This window comes from Silurus aristotelis (genome assembly GCF_946808225.1).
Source record: "Silurus aristotelis genome assembly, chromosome: 4".
Taxonomy (NCBI): Eukaryota; Metazoa; Chordata; class Actinopteri; order Siluriformes; family Siluridae; genus Silurus; species Silurus aristotelis.
Window position 1 is genome coordinate 25961484 of NC_139577.1, and position 19668 is coordinate 25981151.

Consider the following 19668-nt stretch of genomic DNA (forward strand, 5'->3'; position numbering starts at 1 on the left):
TTTTGTCTTTTTTATATCGCATCAAAAGAGCAATACTAAATGAAAAAAATATAGGATTTTTAAAACAAATACCAACAATTTACACCCACTCATCTTGTTCAACCCGATCGTGAATCCATTAATGTATCTTCTTTCGGCTTCTCCCATTAGGGGTCGCCACAGCAGATCATCTGTATTCATGATCCGCATATTTGATTTGGCACATGTTTTACGCTGGATGCCCTTCCTAACGCAACCCTCCCTATTTATCCGGGCTTGGGACCGGCACTAAGAGTGCACTGGCTTGTGCAACCCTAATGGCTGGGGTCGGTTCCCTGACCGGGGATCGAACCCGGGCCGCAACAGTTAGAGAGCCACATCCTAACCACTAGACCACCAGGGAACTGAACCCAATAATGTATCATGTAGAATTTATGAGAATCCCTGAATGTTTGTAACTTTCAGAATAGCTGTGTAAGAGTTCCTCAAAATCACATTGGTGCTGCATGAACGGGCTTAAATATGCAGGAGATGCTTAAAAACCAAATAATATGCCGTTGCTGGAGATTTTCTTTTTAAGAAGAACGTGCAGATTAACTGCTGAGAATGCTTAAGTGCAAAGAATTAAAAGTATATTCACTTTTTAATGCAAACATTCGCTATAATTTCGTTTTTATTATCTCCGTATAATCTCTGATTTGAATCTTTGAAAGTATGCAGTGTATGTAATCTTACACTACACTTCACACTTACACTTAAAGCGAGCCACATACCAATTCATTTTTGGTAAGGTATGTGGCTAGCTTTATGTACAGTAATGATCTGAGATCGTATAGGTGTGTGTGTGTAAACAGCACTAATGCGAAAGATTACTGAACCCTGCCTTTCAAGTCAAACAGAGAGCTCGACACACACCATCTGCAAAGCAGAGAGCACAATTAAGGCTGAGCACTTGTGCCTTTGTTGGCCCGCTACACAGCTTTCTAGCAGGCCTCCTATTGGAGCGTAGCCAGCCGGACATCCTGATACATCGCTTTCCTCTCAAGCCCAAACAGCTTTCACAAGCTCAGTGCAGTGTTTGGATTGCCAGCACTTTATTACCTTCCAAGAACTGGAGGAGGAGGAGGAGGAGGAGGAGGAGGAGGTGAGGGTAATGGTAGGCTCATATAGTAGGCCATCTGCCAGATCCAAGCAGATTGGTGTTGATTAAGCTATAAATAACTGAACTTTAAAAACGACGTGAGATACATGGATGTGCTGATGCTTACACATACTAAATAGTAATTCTTTAATGATGATTCATAAACATAATATGGATGACTCCATTTGTAGATCGAAGAGGAACAAAAAAAATATTACCGCCAATAATAAATGATATTACTATTTGACAGATGCATGCCACTGGTTTACTGCCTTTCTAGATTTTTCCAGATCAGGCTTCCATATTTGTTATTTGAACCTGACCATGAGATTGTAGTTTTTGAACATCCCATTCCACATTTACTCCCCCATTTGCTGGTATAATACCCTCCACTCTTCTGGGAAGATGATCCACTAGATTTCTGAGTGTGCTTGTGAAGATTTGTGCTCATTCAGCCGCAAGGGTACTGATGTAGCGTGAGGAGGCCTGGGGTCCAGTCAGCATTCCATATCATTTCAAATGCGTTAAATAGGATGGAGGTCAGAAGTCAGAAGCATTGCCATGCTGGAATATGTTTGGGTTTCCTAGAAGTCAAATAAATGGAAGGTTTATGCTACCGCATCCAAAGACATCCTATACAATTGTGTGCCTCCACATGTGTGGTAAGAATTTTGTGTATGTACCACATATTGGAAGTCAGTTGTTTCAATACTTTTGTCCGTAGAGTACTAAGCTATTATTGCACATTGTGGTCAATATATTATAAAGGCAGCAAGCACCAACTGATGCCCACCTGGGCTGGAATCATGGCACCTGATTTTTGTGGGAGAAGCATAGTGCAGAACAGTTAATGAAGGATGGCAGATTGGATTAGTTTAAAAATGCTCCACAGCTGCCAAGATTTACAGCAAATCATTTGAATTAACTAAAATGAAACACAGCTGGTGTGTCTGATGTACAAAACAATTTCTATGGTAAGATATTTTAAAAAAGAGAGAAAGGGGGTGTTATATAGAATAAGTAATGTCTGTACATCAGAAAGCCATGTGCTCCACAGTGGCATCATCTTCCAAGCAAACCATATTCACTATTTGCCACATAGTTTGTGGAAACCTTTGCAAAACAATTGTATGTGATTCTTTCTCAAACTGTTGCCACAAAAATAAAAGCACATAGAACATCCTCACATGTTCAGGTACTGGATAGTTTGATGCTCTACCACAGACTTGCTAGAGCACTTTGCCTCAGCACTTTAGAGCTTGGCCCCCTAACCCTAGATTTTTTTCTTCTAATAAATTATTTGACTTCTTCTAATGAAGTGTAATACAGGAGAATGTTTTTTTTTTCTATCTAAATGTTCTTTGCCAAATTTGCCAAAGATTGAATAAAATTTAAAAGGAAAAACAAAAGACATAATAAAATGCTTAAATCTTCCATTATGTCATTATGATAAGTACCAGTAAGTGGTCCTGCTTAAAAAAGTGAACAGAACTTGAAAACAGTTACCAAGCAATAGATGAAGTGGCTCAAATGGATGAGCTTTGCCTCTGAATTGAGGGGTTGCTAGTTCTAACCCCAGCGAGGTCTCGAACTGAAAAACAGTTCTGTGGAAGGTTCTGGACAGCTGATTGTTTAGCCCTCAGCCAAATCTATGAAATGAAGCAGCCAGAACTATAAAAGGTGTGGAAGATGCTGCAGGGTCTGACCTTAAACAGTGGGGCAGTATCTGGGCAGCTGCCTCCCCATATTCTCAGGAACTGAAGGGAAGGGGTTATGGATGAGAAAGAAAACATTTGCATATATAGAAAATACTGCAAAAAAACCCCAAACCACTACACCCTTCTTCCTCTCGGATTTCAACACACAACACACCCGGCATACCGACAAACCAGATTCAAACCAACAACTTCTAAGCTTTATCACAAAGCCACCAACACCATAACCCACTGAGGCACAGGGGGCTGACTGCTTTGCTGGTATTTATTATATTTTAAGAGGATTTATCTTTCATTAAAGGTAACCTATTGGGTTATTTTTGTTTTGCTATTCTACTAATAGAGAGAGAAAAAAAGATGGAGGAGCTTTGCCTCTGGATTGAGAGTTTGCTGGTTCAAACCCCAGTCTGGTCTTCAAGATATGGTTGTGGGGAAAGTTCAGGATGACTAAATGAAGTTTTTGTGGGGTTATAAAGCATAATATACTTCCTCCTTCCTTTCACTGCACAACTCATAAGCCAGATCCGAGCAACCAACCTATTGTCAACAATGTTTTTAACCACAATGCCACCAACACCTTAAACCACTGAGCCATTAGGTTTGACTGCTTCTCCTTTTTATTAAGGGGTTTATTATATGTTTAACACATCTGCCTACAGAGAGGAAGATAAACACAGTTACAGAGACACTCATATCACTAAGACTCATACTATGTCACTTTCAGAAAGTCATAGGTGTTAACCAACTAAGCCATTAGGGCTGAAAGACTCTGTTAAATAAGCACTTATATCTCCTTAACATAGACTTGAACCATGAGTCACTCTCCCAGAAAGGCACACACATTAACTCACTGGAGCTAAAGACATTTTCTTCTCTTTCATCACCTGAACCAGGTCTGACACCTTCACATATTCTTGGTAGCTCTCGACTGTCTATTATATGATTACTCATGAATAAAAGCCTGTCAAGAATGATATCATCTTGACTTTTATTTTACTTGAAATTCCATTTGACGCCATGCCATTACTAATGTTCTGCTCCATATCAATCTATAGTGACAAGCTGTTGCTGCATATAAGGTACAATTATTATAGGATAGCATGGTCCCCCCCCCCCCCCCCCCAAAAAAAAAAAAAACAAACAAACAAAAAAACACCTCAGGGTTTATTGTATTACTTGGATTTGTTCAGAGGTGTAAAAATGGATGAATTTCTCAGATGAATGTAGAAATATTCCTATCCATAACTCACACCTCAAAACAAGTGCAAAGGCACAGGAACACAGGAATAAAATCTTCCTATATTATGAAGATTTCCAACTCTGGTGTTGTCGCTGCTCTTTCACAGGGAGGATTTCTAATTAGTTGATTGGATAATCTGGTGTGTTGGGAGCAAAGAAAGCAATAAAATGTGCAGGATGAGGTACTCCAAGAATCAAGGCAGAGAACATGTGCTCATTAAAAAGAAAAGATTAAAAAGATATTTTCACCACCAAAAGGACACCTGGGTCTCCTATAAACTCTACTATAAAATGGACCAGCTGACAGCAACGTTTTACTGTGTTTGCCGTATCATCTTTGTTCCATGGAACCGAGTCGTGTGACATTTGATACCACTCATCTTACCATCTGCTCAGTGTATCCGGTTCTGAGCTGCTTTACTAAGCACTAAAATGATTTGTGGAACACCAGCAAGACTTAATGTGAAATTAATAGTGCCGATTTGTGTTCAGTATTATGGAAAAATATCAGCCCTTGGAGTCAATGGTGTGAATTAGCAGAGCCTTCTGGTCTGATTTAATTAGATTTACACAAGCCAAAAATCAGCTTGAAAAAAATGCAGTATAGTGGCTGTGTATACCTGAGTGGTGTGAAAGACCACTCAGGTATACACAAAAAGCTTTTTTCCTAGTCAGGGTCACAGTGGATCCAGAGTCTTTAGAAATTAGTTTATTAGAGGGACGGCGCATGTTGGACGTTTTGGAGACAAGGTAAGAGAGGCGAGATTGAGATGGTTTGGACATGTGCAGAGGGGGGACATGGGGTATATTGGTAGGAGAATACTGAGGATGGAGCCACCAGGAATGAGGAAAAGAGGAAGACCAAAGAGGAGGTTTATGGCTGTGGTGAGGGAAGACATGCAGGTAGTTGGTGTGAAAGAGACAGATGTAGAGGACAGGGTGGTATGGAAATGGAAGACCAAAGAGGAGGTTTATGGCTGTGGTGAGGGAAGACATGCAGGTAGTTGGTGTGAAAGAGACAGATGTAGAGGACAGGGTGGTATGGAAATGGATGATCCACTGTGGCGACCCCTAATGGGAGCAGCCGAAAGAAGCAGAAGAAGAAGTGGATCCAGAGTCTATCCCTGGAACACTGGGCAAGAAATGGGATTAAAGCAAAGATAGGATGCCACCAGTGTATCCTGCAGACACGTAGGGGCCATTTAGTATATTCAGTGCACCCACCATAATGTTTCTGTGAGATGTGAGAAAACTCTAGAACCCTGGAAACCAGAGTATACACACAGAAAATATGCAACACAACAGGCTAATAATAATAATGACAATAAAATACTTATAAAAGTCAGCTACAATTATACCAGGAACTAATTTGTTAGCACAGAATTACATAGATTATATATAATACTCAATAGGATACATGATGTAAGATTCCGAAAGGGGAAAAAAAAAAGGTGTTTTTTAATTACAGAAAGAGCGCAAAATCACAAACCAAACAAAAAACAACCCAGTCTTGCTTTTACGGCATATTGAATGTATTTACATGTATCATATGCACATTCTGTACAACAGCGGATTAAAAATAATTTAAATATTTCTCCATGATACCTGTTTGCACTGACAAAACTATACTAGCGACCTCTTCGCACATGTACATTTGTGGTAATGTCGTCTTATAATAGTAACGCAAACAAATTGATCCCACATCATATCACGATATTAATGCAATATGGCTTGCAGCAGCAAAACAGACCCGGAGTTTTCCCACCCGTTTGAATACAATGAGAAGTAAGTGGTGCAGAAAAGAGATGAGGCTCTATTAGAGGAGAAAACCACCAGGAGCACTAAACACACATATATAAGCATCTGTGTAAACCCAGCATGTTGAATGGTTGAGAATTTCCCATAGTCTGAGAGTCCAGCTGGAATAATGGAGTGATAATTCAGCCCTGTCGTGATCAATACAGCGTTTATAATGTACAGCCCATTTTGCCTAAAGGCCAAATCAGAGAACATGTTAACCATAAGACTGTGAAGCTATGAAAACTAAAGACCATCTGCACCACATATGCTCGAATGGAGCTTATTGAATGGAATAGAAAAAGGCACAAAGCTAATTTGAGAGTTCCTTTACAGCTGCTACCAGTCAGCAGAACAATAATAATACAAATAATAATAATAATAATAACATGAACAAACACTTTTAATTATGTAAAAGTCTTCTTGTTTGAAGTTTCCCATAGAAATGGAGTTCAGTGGGTGACTATGCCTTTTAAAATGCTTTTCCACATGCATGAATATTCACAAGTAATAAGGGACTTCACGCTGTAACACTGTTATAAAATCAGTCACATGATTAAAAAAGAAGGCCCATGTCCTCTGCAGCACAAAGACGTACAGAATGGTGTGTTGAGAAGTTACTTTATATGTGACTGTATGTCCTGAGGCATACTGGGATATCCTTCTTTAAAAGAAAAAAAAAAAAGAAAGAAAGAAAAACAAGTCTCCATGTCCTTAGTGTGTGCAAACAAAGCCAGGGACAGAGTAAGGCACCTGTTCATGTTTGTTCTTGCACAGACGTCCCTCTCGCTGGCATTTCAGCTGTCCTCTATTTCACCTAAGCATTAGATGATGTTATAGAAACACTGTGTCAGTGTGTGACATGGAGCTTAGGTCTAAGCCCCACAGTGGAAAATTAAGTGAAAGAACCGGAAGAGAGGGGGAAAGAGAGATAGGGAAAGAGAGACAGAGAGAGAGGGGAAGAACAGTGCGGGCGCCACTCCAGCCTCTCAGGGACGATGGAACCTGCCAAGGCACAAAGGGAGCGGATGCTATTTTAACACAATCACAGTGGGAAGACTGAAAAAACATCAAGCCAAAATTCATTAGAGAACAAGGCAGCTTTCTGAGGAGGAAGCCAATAAGCTCTACTTAATCAGTATATATATATATATATATATTACACACACATACATACATACATACGACGGCTGTCAAAATTATTCCAAATTCATTTTAACGACACTAATTGTATTAAATACATTTTATTTATACTTGATTAGCAGCATGCATTTCTATTTGACCATTTTTCAAAAAAAATAAATAAATAAATAAACAAACAAACAAATAAATAAATATAAAAAAGAGGCGAAATTGAAACCCTCAATGCACCACACAATTTGTCACGATGACTTTCCTCTACTCAGATATAAAAATAATAAACGGAAAAGAAAACATTTAAATCACTAATGATGTGCCAAGTCTCAAATCAAGCACATCCCCCATGGTGCACACATCAGGCAATAAAAACATCCGTGTGGAAACATAGCAAAGGTTCTGTTTGGTGTCCTGATGATTTGTCATTTAAAACACCATAATTACTTTAAAACATTTGTCTTCATGCTGTATGTTTTATATATATATATATATATATATATATATATATATATATATATATATATATATATATATATATATATATATATAAAATGTTACTTAAATAGTGTATATGAATGCAGATTTTCTACTTAAATTTAAGAGTATTTACATATGAGAGCACTTTTAAATATTATAGTCCCCAAAATCTCTATTTGCAACACTGCAGTCAATAACTGGCTGAACCAGATGGTGATGCTCCGCCAGGCCTTTACTGCAGCTGTCTCCAGGTCCTACCTTGAGCTTTCAGATTCATATTTAACTTCAACCCCAATATAAGGTATTGGTAAGAATGTATGATCCTGATTGTATGCACGTGTACATTGTGCCTTCATATAATACACCTGCTTGTATTGCTCTGTAATTTAGATGCTCGGATTACTGGTTCAAATTTGTGCAGGTGTTTGTTAAAGAAGATCAGATATTCTGCAAAAAATTATTTAAGACAACCCTAGCTTACAAATTAAGATAAGTTATGATACATTATGATGCATTATGAATATTAAGTTATAGAAAATGTGACATCTCATGACTATGACGTATTTGCTAAATGAATTTAACTCATTTCTTTCATTTTGTGGCTGCGTATTATGCTGCTGTACACTGACTCACCTGGTGTAATGTTTGCTCTCTTCGTGAACTTCCATTTCTTTGCTTTTAAACTCGTTAAGCTCCTTGCGTATAGCAGCCTGCCAACAAAAAAAAAGATAAATATATCTTAAATTCATCCTTAAAAGAGCATCTAAACAAAACCATACCATTCCAGTTCACCCAAACGTAATTTCCTCCCTCCATTCCTGGTGGAATGACATCTGAGCTTTCCACTTTCGCTATACATTAATATCCCATAGTGATCCACAACTTGCAGAGATTTTTTTAATTTACTAGAACAACATATCCTTATCCAGTCCATTATTTGTTTGGAAAAACTCTATTTATATGATTTACAACTTTAGCAAAAAAATTTAAGTTTTTTCATTTTACTTGATTGTAATGACCAGTAGGTGGCAGCACCAACACAAGACATATGTCACAATATAACACAATAGAAAAACAATAGAAGTCAGCCCTAAATGCATTTAGTTATATTTATGAGGGGTGTTATCCAGTGAGATGTCTGAGTTTTCGTTTCCTCTCATAAATCTTGCATCCTTTTAGTTTAACTAAATAACTAACACAGTTATTAACACAGTTACTAACACATGATAACCCAGCCATTATGGATGCACAAGCCAGTGCACTCTTAGTGCCGGTCCCAAGCCCGGGTAAATTGGGAGGGTTGCGTTAGGAAGGGCATCCAGCGTCAAAACATGTGTCAAATCAAATATGCGGATCACAAATGAGAATTTCAGGCCCGGGTTAACAACGACCGCCACAGGTATCGTTAGCCGACAGAGGACCGGTGGAAATTGGGCTACTGTTGGCCGAAGGAGGAGGAGGAGAGGAGGAAGACGTCTACAGAGACGGCTGGGAAAGGAGCAGTGTGGGAGAGTGGAGGTTCGGGTTGGTACTTTAAATGTTGGTACTATGGCGGGTAAAGGGAGAGAGGTAGCTGATATGATGGAGAGGAGAAAGGTAGTTGTGTGTTCAGGAGACCAAGTGGAAAGGGAGTAAGGCCAGGAACATTGGAGGTGGATTTAAACTGTTCTATCATGGTGTGGATGGAAAGAGAAATGGTGTAGGGGTGATTCTGAAGGAAGAGTACAGTAAGAATGTAGTGGAGGTGAAGAGAGTTTCTGATAGGGTGATGATCGTGAAGCTGGAAGTTGAAGGGATGATGATAAATGTCATCAGTGCCTATGCTCCACAAGTTGGCTGTGAGATGGAGGAGAAGGAAAGATTCTGGAGTGAATTAGATAAAGTGGTGGATAGTGTATCTAGGAAAGAACGATTTGGTGATTGGGGGAGACTTTAATGGGCATGTAGGTGAAGGGAACAGAGGTGATGAGGAGGTGATGAGGAGGTGATGGGTAGGTATGGTTTTAAGGAGAGGAATGAGGAAGGGCAGATGGTAGTAGATTTTGCTAAAAGGATGGAAATGGCAGTGGTGAACACGTATTTTAAGAAGAAGGAGGATCATAGGGTGACGTATAAGAGTGGAGGAAGGTGCACACAGGTGGACTATGTGCTATGCAGGAGATGCAACCTGAAGGAGATTGGAGACTGTAAGGTGTTGGCGGGGGACAGTGTAGCTAGACAGCATCGGATGGTGGTCTGTAGGATGGTTTTGGAGGCGAAGAAAAAGAGGAGGAGAATGAGGACTGAAAGAAAAATAAGATGGTGGAAACTTAAGGAGGAAGTTGGATGTGTTGGATGATTGGGCAACTACTGCAGGAGTGATGAGGGAGGCAGCTAGAAAAGTACTTGGTGTGACATCTGGAAATAGAAAGCAAGACAAGGAGATTTGGTGGTGGAATGAGAAAGTGCAGGAGAGCATAAGGGGAAAGAGGTTGGCAAAACAGAAGTGGGATAGACAGAGTGATGAGAAAAGTAGGCAGGAGTACAAGGAGATGCGGCAGCAGGTAAAGAGGGATGTGGCGAAAGCCAAGGATAAGGCATATGAGGAGCTGTATGAGAGGTTGGACACTAAGGAAGGAGAAAAGGATTTATACCAATTGGCCAGGCAGAGGGACCGAGCTGGGAAGGATGTACTGCAAGTTAGAGCAATAAAGGATGGAGAGGGAAATGTGTTGACTAGTGAGGAGAGTGTGTTGAGAAGGTGGAGGGAGTATTTTGAGCAGCTGATGAATGAGGAAAATCAGAGAGAGAGAAGGTTGGACGATGTGGAGTTGGTGAAGCAGGATGTAGATAGGATTAGTAAGGAGGAAGTGAGAGCAGCGATTAAGAGGATGAAGAGTGGAAAGTTGGTTGGACCAGATGACATACCGGTAGAAGCGTGGAGATGTTTAGGAGAGATGGCAGTGGAGTTTTTAACCAGATTGTTTAACAGGATTCTGGAAGGGGAGAGGATGCCTGAGGAATGGAGAAGGAGTGTGCTGGTACCGATCTTTAAGCATAAGGGAGATGTGCAGACCTGCAGTAACTACAGGGGAATTAAGTTGATCAGTCACACCATGAAGTTATGGGAAAGAGTTGTGGAAGCCAGGCTGAGAGAAGAGGTGACCATCTGTGAGCAACAGTATGGTTTCATGCTGAGAAAGAGCACCACAGATGCCTTATTTGCTTTGAGGATGTTGATGGAGAAGTTTAAAGAAGAACAGAAGGAATTGCATTGTGTATTTGTGGATTTAGAGAAAGCGTACGACAGGGTGCCAAAAGAGGAGTTGTGGTATTGTATGAGGAAGTCAGGTGTGTCAGAGAAGTATGTGAGTGTGGTGCAGGACATGTATGAGGACAGTGTGACGGCAGTGAAGTGTGCATTAGGTACGACAGACTGGTTCAAAATGAAGGTTGGACTGCATCAAGGATCGGCCCTGAGCCCTTTCCTGTTTGCAGTGGTGATGGACAGGTTGACGGACGAGGTCAGACAGGAGGCTCCCTGGACTATGATGTTTGCGGATGATATTGTGATTTGTGGTGAGAGTAGGGAGCAGGTTGAGAAGAGCCTGGAGAGGTGGAGGTACGCGCTGGAGAGAAGGGGAATGAAACTCAGTAGGAGTAAGACAGAATACATGTGTGTGAATGAGAGGGAGGGCAGTGGAGTAATGCGGTTGCAGGGAGAAGAGCTGGAAAAGGTGGAGGAGTTCAGGTACCTGGGGTCAACAGTGCAAAGTAATGGAGAGTGTGTTAGAGAAGTGAAGAAAAAAGTGCAGGCAGGGGTGGAGTGGGTGGAGAAGAGTGACAGGAGTGATTTGTGATAGAGTATCTGCAAGAATGAAAGGAAAAGTTTATAGGACTGTGGTGAGACCTGCGCTGTTGTATGGATTAGAGACAGTGGCATTGAGTAAAAGACAGGAGATGGAGCTGGAGGTAGCAGAGCTGAAGATGTTAAGGTTTTCGTTGGGAGTGACGAGGATGGACAAGATTAGAAATGAGTTTATTAGAGGGACAGCTCATGTAGGACGTTTTGGTTACAAGGTGAGGGAGGCGAGATTGAGATGGTTTGGACATGTGCAGAGGAGGGACATAAATTATACTGGTAGAAGAATGCTGAGGATGGAGCCACCAGGTAGGAGGAAAAGAGGAAGGCCAAGAAGGAGGTTCATGGATGTGGTGAGGGAAGACATGCAGGTAGTTGGTGTAAAAGAGGCAGATGTAGAGGACAGGGTGGTATGGAGACGGATGATCTGCTGTGGCGACCCCTAATGGGAGCAGCCGAAAGAAGAAGAAGAACCTCGATTCATCATTATAAATGTAAAGAATAAATAAAATCTTGGATTATTTTGTTTTATTGTTGCATATTCAGCAATAAAAATGTTAAAATGTCATTTTTTCTAATTAATTACTTGTCTATTTTAAGAGACATGTCTTATTTTTATTGTATTTTTTTAGTATTTTTCTACAAAAAAGAAAAAGTACTTCTTATCTGATTACTTGAACTCGATAACTAAAATAATCGATAGCTGCAGCCCTATGTGTGTCTGTTTCTAAGCATTATTTCACACGTTTGGCATTGCAATGTGGAGTTAACACTGAAAAAGGTGCTAGGCCTGCTTTGGAGCAGGGTTTTATAGCCCCGGGTGAAAACAGTGCAACCCCTGCTTCTAAATTCCAACTGTGAATTGTTCCTCTACATGGAGATAAAAGCAGTGTTTAAGAACGAAGATAACCCGAAGAAATGAAGCACATGAAAAGCCCTAATGACAGGTTCTTTGTCTTTCTTGGTGCTTGCAATATAAAGAATCTGGGATGTAGGAGAAAGAGGAGCATCAGGGAAAGCCTCACTTTGTCTGCAGGTGTCAGCCTGGTCCAGGGCTTGTCAGCACGCCGATCATAGTCTTTTGCCTCAGTTACCTCCACGTACTCGTTAAACCGCAGGATCCTCCGTGCTACTAACTCGGCGACTGTGGGCCGGAGACTCAGCTACAGGAAAACAAAATAAAACAAACAAAATTTTTTTTGACATTTTACATTGAATAGTAACTGGTGTCTGTACGATACTCTAGTTAAATAGATACCTAAACAACAAAATCCTTGTAGAGAGCAAGCTTTAAAATAAGTACAACTGCAGGGTAGACAGAGCACTCCAAGTTTGGGACCATTTGTCACCAATTATTGTTTTATTTATTTTTTTATACTGATTTCTTTGATAATTATTACAGCTTGACACTTTAAAGATTCTACACCTCATATCCACCAGATGGCGCAGTGCACCACAAATACATTCTGCTCGAGCTGATAACAGTATCAACTCCTTGCAAGTAATTTAGAATTCATAAGCAATATTGAATACTGATAAAATACTTAATTTCTTAAGTCAAACCTTAAACAATTAAAAACGTTTACAATGTAAAATCTAAGATGCAATTAATAAAGAAAAAAAAAAAAGATTTTTACAAGTGTGGTACCTTCCGAGAAAGCCGCCTTTTAATTTCTTGCTTGGCTTCATGTTCCTCTTCCTCATTTTTCTCTGCAGTGATGGAACAAAAATGATTATTTTTTTATTTATTTTTATCTCACACTGGTATGAACCTGTTACTGCAATATCTTACATCTCTAACCACCAAAATACAAATTAAAAGTACACTTCTATTATAATGCGGTTTTGATACGCCTTACAATATGACAAATGAAAATCTGAGTGTCTGAGAAAGACTTGATGATAGTTTTCCATGCTGAATGCGAGTCTCAGCATCCGGCCAAAGTGCACTTCAGTGGTCGAGAGAAAACGAACACGCTGTTTCTTTCCTATCAGTCACACTGCATTAACTGTCCAGCAGCTCGTTCAGTTCCTTTCCATCTTAACAACGGTGCTTAGAATAAAATGACATTTTGACAATGCGTGCAGTTCTTTCTGTGCTTCATTATTTTCGCTTCTCTGAGTATAAAATGTGTGAAATTGGGGTGACTCAGCCTGCCATGGAGGCTCTTTGATCCTGGTTATTGTAGATGTTTGGATTTTCATGCAGTCCAGGTGAGTAATTACTGTTCTCCTCAAAAGAAATTGGCACCTGACAGTGGATTATGCAGTTCTATAAAAAATACCTTTCCAGGTTTCATATATAGTTTTGAGAGCATTTAATGGAAATGGCCTAAGCTACATGACAGAGCTGAACCTATTTAGGGAGAAATTGGTACTTATTCTTTCAATTTTAAGAAAGTTTAAAGACCAATTTTAGTTTTTGGTACTTTCTAAAGCTATGACACCCGTAGTATTAAAAAAATGCCATCGTTTAAATGTAAGCAATTAGGGTCAAAGCATGTGCTTCATCCCAACTTGCATACTTATACTATGTAGTATGAACTCTTTTGTGAGGAAACACAAAAAACGTCATGTGATGAAAAGAAAATTTTGTTCACACTCAATATAAACAAACCTAAATCTGGGGTTTTATTCTCTGTGTGGAGAATCACATCTAACGTTTGTCCTTTAAACTGCCCGAAAACAAGCCATTTAATGGACATTTAAATTTCTGGCATTTGGCAAGAAATTCAGAGAGAGTGAGAGATTTGTAATCGCTATCAAAACTCATTCTTCTTGGAGTACAATCGTTCCTCTGAGGAGGTTAATACAGTATAAAAATCATGCGCCAATTCAAAGTGCTAGGTTAAGGGGTGGGTCTTTACTCTTCATTTGAAGACAACCAAAGGCTCAGATATTTCCATCCTATATTTAGTGTCAATAGGATAGATTCCAGATCCACCATGATCTACCATAATGATTAGGATAAAGCCTTATGAATAAATAAATAAATGTATATCTAAAAGTTACAGAAGTAACATATACTGTATATTCTGATATATATTGTCCCCTCAGATTAGGAAAAGAAAAGAAAAATCATACACCTCACATATTTCACCCAAAGACTAAAGACTAGTAATTAGCTTAATGTGGTCATACTCAGGAACTATATGCACTTAAGGGAGCCACCAGCCACAATAGATTCTGGCACTGTTGTCTGTGCTTCACTGGCTAACGATTATCAATAACTTTCTTTCGGCTTCTCCCATTAGGGGTCGCCACAGCGGATCATCCGTATTCATGATCCGCATGTTTGATTTGGCACATGTTTTTACGCTGGATGCCCTTCCTAACGCAACCCTCCCTATTTATCCGGGCTTGGGACCGGCACTAAGAGTGCACTGGCCTGTGCAACCCTAATGGCTGGGTTCGGTTTTCTGACCAGGAATCAAACCCGGGCCGCATCGGTGAGAGCGCCACATCCTAACCACTAGACCACCAGGGAACCCCTAACAATGATCAATGCAAACTCAAAGGCACTACATAACACAAAAAAGTCTTAATCATTTCCATGGCCTTTTTATAACCCACTATGGGGTCAAAGCAATTTTTAAAACCCTACAGAGACAGGATTTCCATGTCAGTGTGCCCATGTGACCTGAAAACAAGGCCTAAAACTCACGTTTTAAGATGTTCCTCTGCTCAAGTTCTTCAGTGGTGGGCCTCTGGCTGAGTCGCCTGCAGTGAGAGAACACAAAATGTCAATCACTGTGCTAATCAATAATCACATTATGAATATGAACAGCTAAAAAAATGTTTAGCAAGATTTCCAATCAGGACTAACCAAACACCTCAGCTAGGTGTTACTGGAAAGTACAACAAACTGCTCTCCAGAACCATTCAGCAATTCCTGATAAAGTCTTTCGAAATAAAGCGATCAGCCATAACATTAAAACCATTGCCTGGTGACGTGAGTAACATATTTATTATTGTGTTACAACCTGTCAAATAAAAAACAGGAAGTGATGGAAGTGACAGCTGATGTGTAGGAAGCAGGAAAAATGGGCAAGCGTAAGGATCTGAGTGACTTTTAACAAAAGATGGCTAAATAACTGGGTCAAAGCATCTCCAAAACAGCAGCAGGTGCTAACAGCAGGTTGGTACCTACCAAAAAAAGGGGTCTAAGGATAAAAAAAATGACAGGATCATAGTCATGCAAGTCTCATTAAAACGTTTGGGGAGATCCCGCCGACTACTGAAAAAAATGTAACAAAAGCTTCTACAATGGTGCAATGGAAAAAAGTGGAATAGCCGGATGACTAATGTTTTCTTTGACATAATGTGAACAGCTAGGTGTATGTCAGTTGCTTACCTGGGAAGAGATGCTCTATAGGAACAAAAGGCATGCTGCTAAGACAGTGTGATGCTCTGGGCAACGTTCTGCTGGGAAACCCAGTGTTTTGGTATTCGTGTGGTTTTTAATTTGACATCCTAATGTTATAGCTGATGGGTGTATACTATGGGTTCCATCTTTAGCTGGAGTGTGTAGATGTAGATGACAGTTCGGTACACAGTAACACTAAATACAGAGTGTTCTCAGGGTGCTGGGTTTACGTCACCTCACTAGTTTACTGCCTATCTGCTGCCGCAGTTCCTGTCTCTCCGTCATTGACGTCCTCGGAAGGATATTCTTCTCTTCCAGCTCTTTCTTGCTCGGCCTGTTGCCGAGTTTGATGGCAAGCGTGTCTCTGCGGCGGATTTTACTGGCAAGTGAGCCTACGGAAACAAATATTCATGCTAATCTCTCTCAGGCACTTGGGTTCTCTGCCACCATTACAAAAATGACATAAAATGAGGGTGGAGGTAAAATAAGAAAGGGACAAGGAGCACAAAAAGAGAGGAGAGTAAGAAAAGTAGGAGGGAAAGAAGCAACTAGTAAAAAAAAAAAAAAATGAGGCTGCTTATTATGCAAAGACACATGCTAGCAGAGTCTGACTGAGTCTCTTAGAGTCTCAAAAGCTAATAGAAAGAAAAATAAGATAATTTATAATTTTACTTGACAAGAAAATGCCTGTGTATGTTAAACAGAACACTGATTGGGGGGTCAAGCAAACAATCAAAGACACACAAACTACCAAAATAAAAGAAAAAAATCTCTAGAGAGGTGCTGTATTGTATTTCTGCTAATCCATGGCACATTTAATCTTTTTTTTTTTTTGCCATAATTTGCCTAATGTTAACCTGGTTATGATTTTTGCAAAAATTATGTGGCTGATTTTAGCGTAATATCGGCAAATGTATTCTCTAAAACTACACCACAACACATACTGGATGTGTATTCGTCCTCATCGTCCTCCTCTTCCTCATCTTTATAGAGTATGGGCCCGTCCGAATCTGAGTCGCTAGTAGTGGTATCTTTAGAGGCATCAGGGATGACGGTCACTTCTGGACTTTCCACATTGACACCCTGCTGTTTCCTGTTTCCTTCAGCTCTATAAAACAAACAAACACAAAAGAGTCACTCTAATTCAACACAGCCTCTAGACCGCAATTCAATCTGTAACCAGAGTCAACCATGTGCTTACGAGCCTTCCCATTTTACTATTCACAATGTGTCATACGTAATATAATGTCACGTTAGTGCTCCACGACTCCCTCAGGAAACTGTTTCAGGGAGCGGATGACAGAAAAATGTAGCATGCTCATTACAGGCATGTTGTTTTGTTTCAACTGCTGTTTTTCACAGAGTTACTTCACAGGAAATAAGGTCACAGATGTTGGTCTGATGGTAATGTGGGCAAGGCCACAAGAACCTACTCACATTGCTAGTTGATATTTAAGGAACAGTTTTGGGTGTGATGTTACACATAAATCAAATACAATGGCATGATGGGATGTGTCAAAATGCAGTTCAGAAATGGATTATTTTCCTATAAGTGCAAAAAACTTTCCAAAAATCTACATGTATTTGAATTAAACTAAAACATTACAATAATCAACTCTTAATGTGACACTTAATGTCGGGGAACAGTTGTGAGACAAGTTCCTTCCTGTTAACTAGCGCATCATAACGTCTGTCTTATATGTCTCTTGGTGTCAATAAGAAAAACCAAAAGTATAATATTGACTTTACTGTAAAGAGTAAAATCCTCCATTTAGAGTACTCTTCAGCCGCAGAAAAATTACTTTCTATTAATCTATCTATCTATCTATCTATCTATCTATCTATCTATCTATCTATCTATCTATCTATCTATCTATCTATCTATATATATATATATATATATATATATATATTTATTTTAACGTGCAATTTATGCAGCACGGATGTCTGCGCATCTCATTTTTATAAAAAATATAAATAAATAAATATAAAAGTTTCAATTAAAAACCTTCACCGCCAACATACACATTCACAACGTCCTTTCTTTACTCAGATATAAAAAAAATCATTAAACATTTGTTTTACTGATGCGCCAAGTCTTAAATCAGCACCAAAAACTGCCATTATGCACACATTCAGCAATTAAAACCGTCCGTGTGGAAACAACAAAAGTTCCATTTGGTGTCCTGATTTACGTAATTTAAAAACACCATAATTACTTTCAAATATTTACAAGATTATTATGTTGAGTCTGGTTTCACTAATAATGAAAATACATTTGCACAAAGCATCCATATTTGTCCATGCCCGTGTGTGTGTGTGTATGTTTATATTTTATATATCAGATTTCAGTAACCATTCTATCATTCTATTATATGTGCTCATGGGACCATACTATAGAAATAAAGTAAAATATTTTAGAGTAGTCAATTTGTTTCCTGTCCTATAAAAATAACAACATCCCGCCATTATTGTCTAAATTACTGGCAACAAAAATAAGTACACCTTAAATGATCATGTCAAAGCTGTGTCCAAAGTGTTTAAATTACTGTGTCCAGTAATTTATGTTCTTGGACAGGTTGTATTCAGGAAACTGTTTGCAAGCTTTCTTGTAAACCAGCTTCAGAAGAGGCTTCCTTCTGGGATGACAGCCATGTAAACTAGACTTGTTGCAGTGTGAGCACACAGTCTGAGCACCAAAAAGTAAACCTTTCCCTTTTGCAACCTCTAAATCAATGCTGCAGCATTAATGTGTCTGTTTTTATTTTAGACAGATTCTGCACCCGACACACAGCACGAGGACTCAACTTCTTTGATTGACCCTTGCGAGGTCTGTTCCAAGTGGAACTTGTCTTGGAAAACCTCTGTATGACCCAGTTCAATGTACTGTAACTCAGTATCAGGGTGTTGATACTCTTGAATCCAAGAAGTTTTTCAAATGTCTTTCGGCACTTTTCTTTATGTTTTCACTGACTGACATTGAAAGATGGTCCTCAGTGTCTCTGTCGTTCTCCCTCTCTCCGACGCTGGCACAACCGCAGCCTTCTTTTTTACTAACAGATGTGTCATCAGCGGAAGAGTTAGACAGAAATGGAGACTGTATAAAAAACTCTGATATTTTTAGTTCCGACATGTTTTTTTTCTGATGCGGAAAGGTAAGTTTAGCTTTAACTCTCCGGTTATTTTGCCGCTTTAACTCAAGCGTAGGCGGCACCTGAGTTTCAGTTTATTACATCAACAAATTATGTGAGAGGCCATTCCTCACAAAACACGCACATAAAAAGTCATAACATGCAGACTGCACGGTCATAACGTGCAAATATGTTTGGTCGCAGGTGACGATCTAGGCAAAAATATTACTCGCAATTTATTATTTTAGTCGCAGTCTGGAGCCCTGCTATGCCATCTTTGTGGAGAGCAATTCGAATTCTCAAATCCTCAGAGAGTTTCATTAGGTGCCATGTTGAACATCCAGTGGTCAGTACGAGGGAATTGAACTCAAAGCACCAAATTTTAACTGCTCTAATACAAGATACACAAATTTGTATTGTCCTGTCAAGCAGACAAAAAACAGGAACATGATGAATAGTACTTGCTTTGCATGGTTACGTACAGATGTTATCACTTAGGCTCTACTCATTTTTGTTGTCAGCTATTTTGACAATAATTGCTGTATGATGAGTTTTTTTTAGAGGTACAGTAAATTTGTACTGCTGTCCAAGCTGCACAATGACAACTCAAAAATATAACCAAGTTTCATTTCTGCATTATTGTCCCTTTAGAAGATATATTAAAATGGTTGCTAAAATGTGAGGGGTGTACTTACTTTTGTTAGATACTGTGTATGTGTTAAATTTTTTATATACAGTAATTTCCGGACTATAAAGCGCACCCTTATATAAGCCACACCCACTGAATTTGACAAATATTTTTATTTTTAACATAAATAAGCCGTATAAGCTGTCTACACTAATGT

At 39.4% G+C, this 19668-nt stretch overlaps 1 protein-coding gene and 1 long non-coding RNA gene across 9 annotated transcripts in view; one reads left to right on the forward strand and one right to left on the reverse strand.

Moving 5' to 3' along the window:
* Nucleotides 1–2462: 2462 nt before the first annotated feature.
* Nucleotides 2463–6438, forward strand: LOC310724488. The gene is made up of 2 exons (XR_014533074.1): nt 2463–4767; nt 5190–6438. It is a non-coding gene; the product is annotated as an uncharacterized lncRNA (long non-coding RNA).
* The window catches only part of phactr2 (phosphatase and actin regulator 2), a 279098-nt gene continuing 265018 nt past the window's right edge, over nt 5589–19668 (reverse strand). For all 8 annotated transcript variants that reach the window (XM_083538536.1, XM_083538540.1, XM_083538539.1 and 5 more), the window contains 7 exons: nt 16637–16800; nt 15928–16084; nt 14991–15046; nt 12975–13036; nt 12352–12489; nt 8119–8195; nt 5589–6876 (listed from right to left, as the gene is read on the reverse strand). In XM_083538536.1, coding sequence (XP_083394662.1) covers nt 6861–6876; nt 8119–8195; nt 12352–12489; nt 12975–13036; nt 14991–15046; nt 15928–16084; nt 16637–16800 — 670 coding nt within the window. In that variant the 3' untranslated portion in view covers nt 5589–6860. The remainder of the gene's footprint in view (nt 6877–8118; nt 8196–12351; nt 12490–12974; nt 13037–14990; nt 15047–15927; nt 16085–16636; nt 16801–19668) is intronic.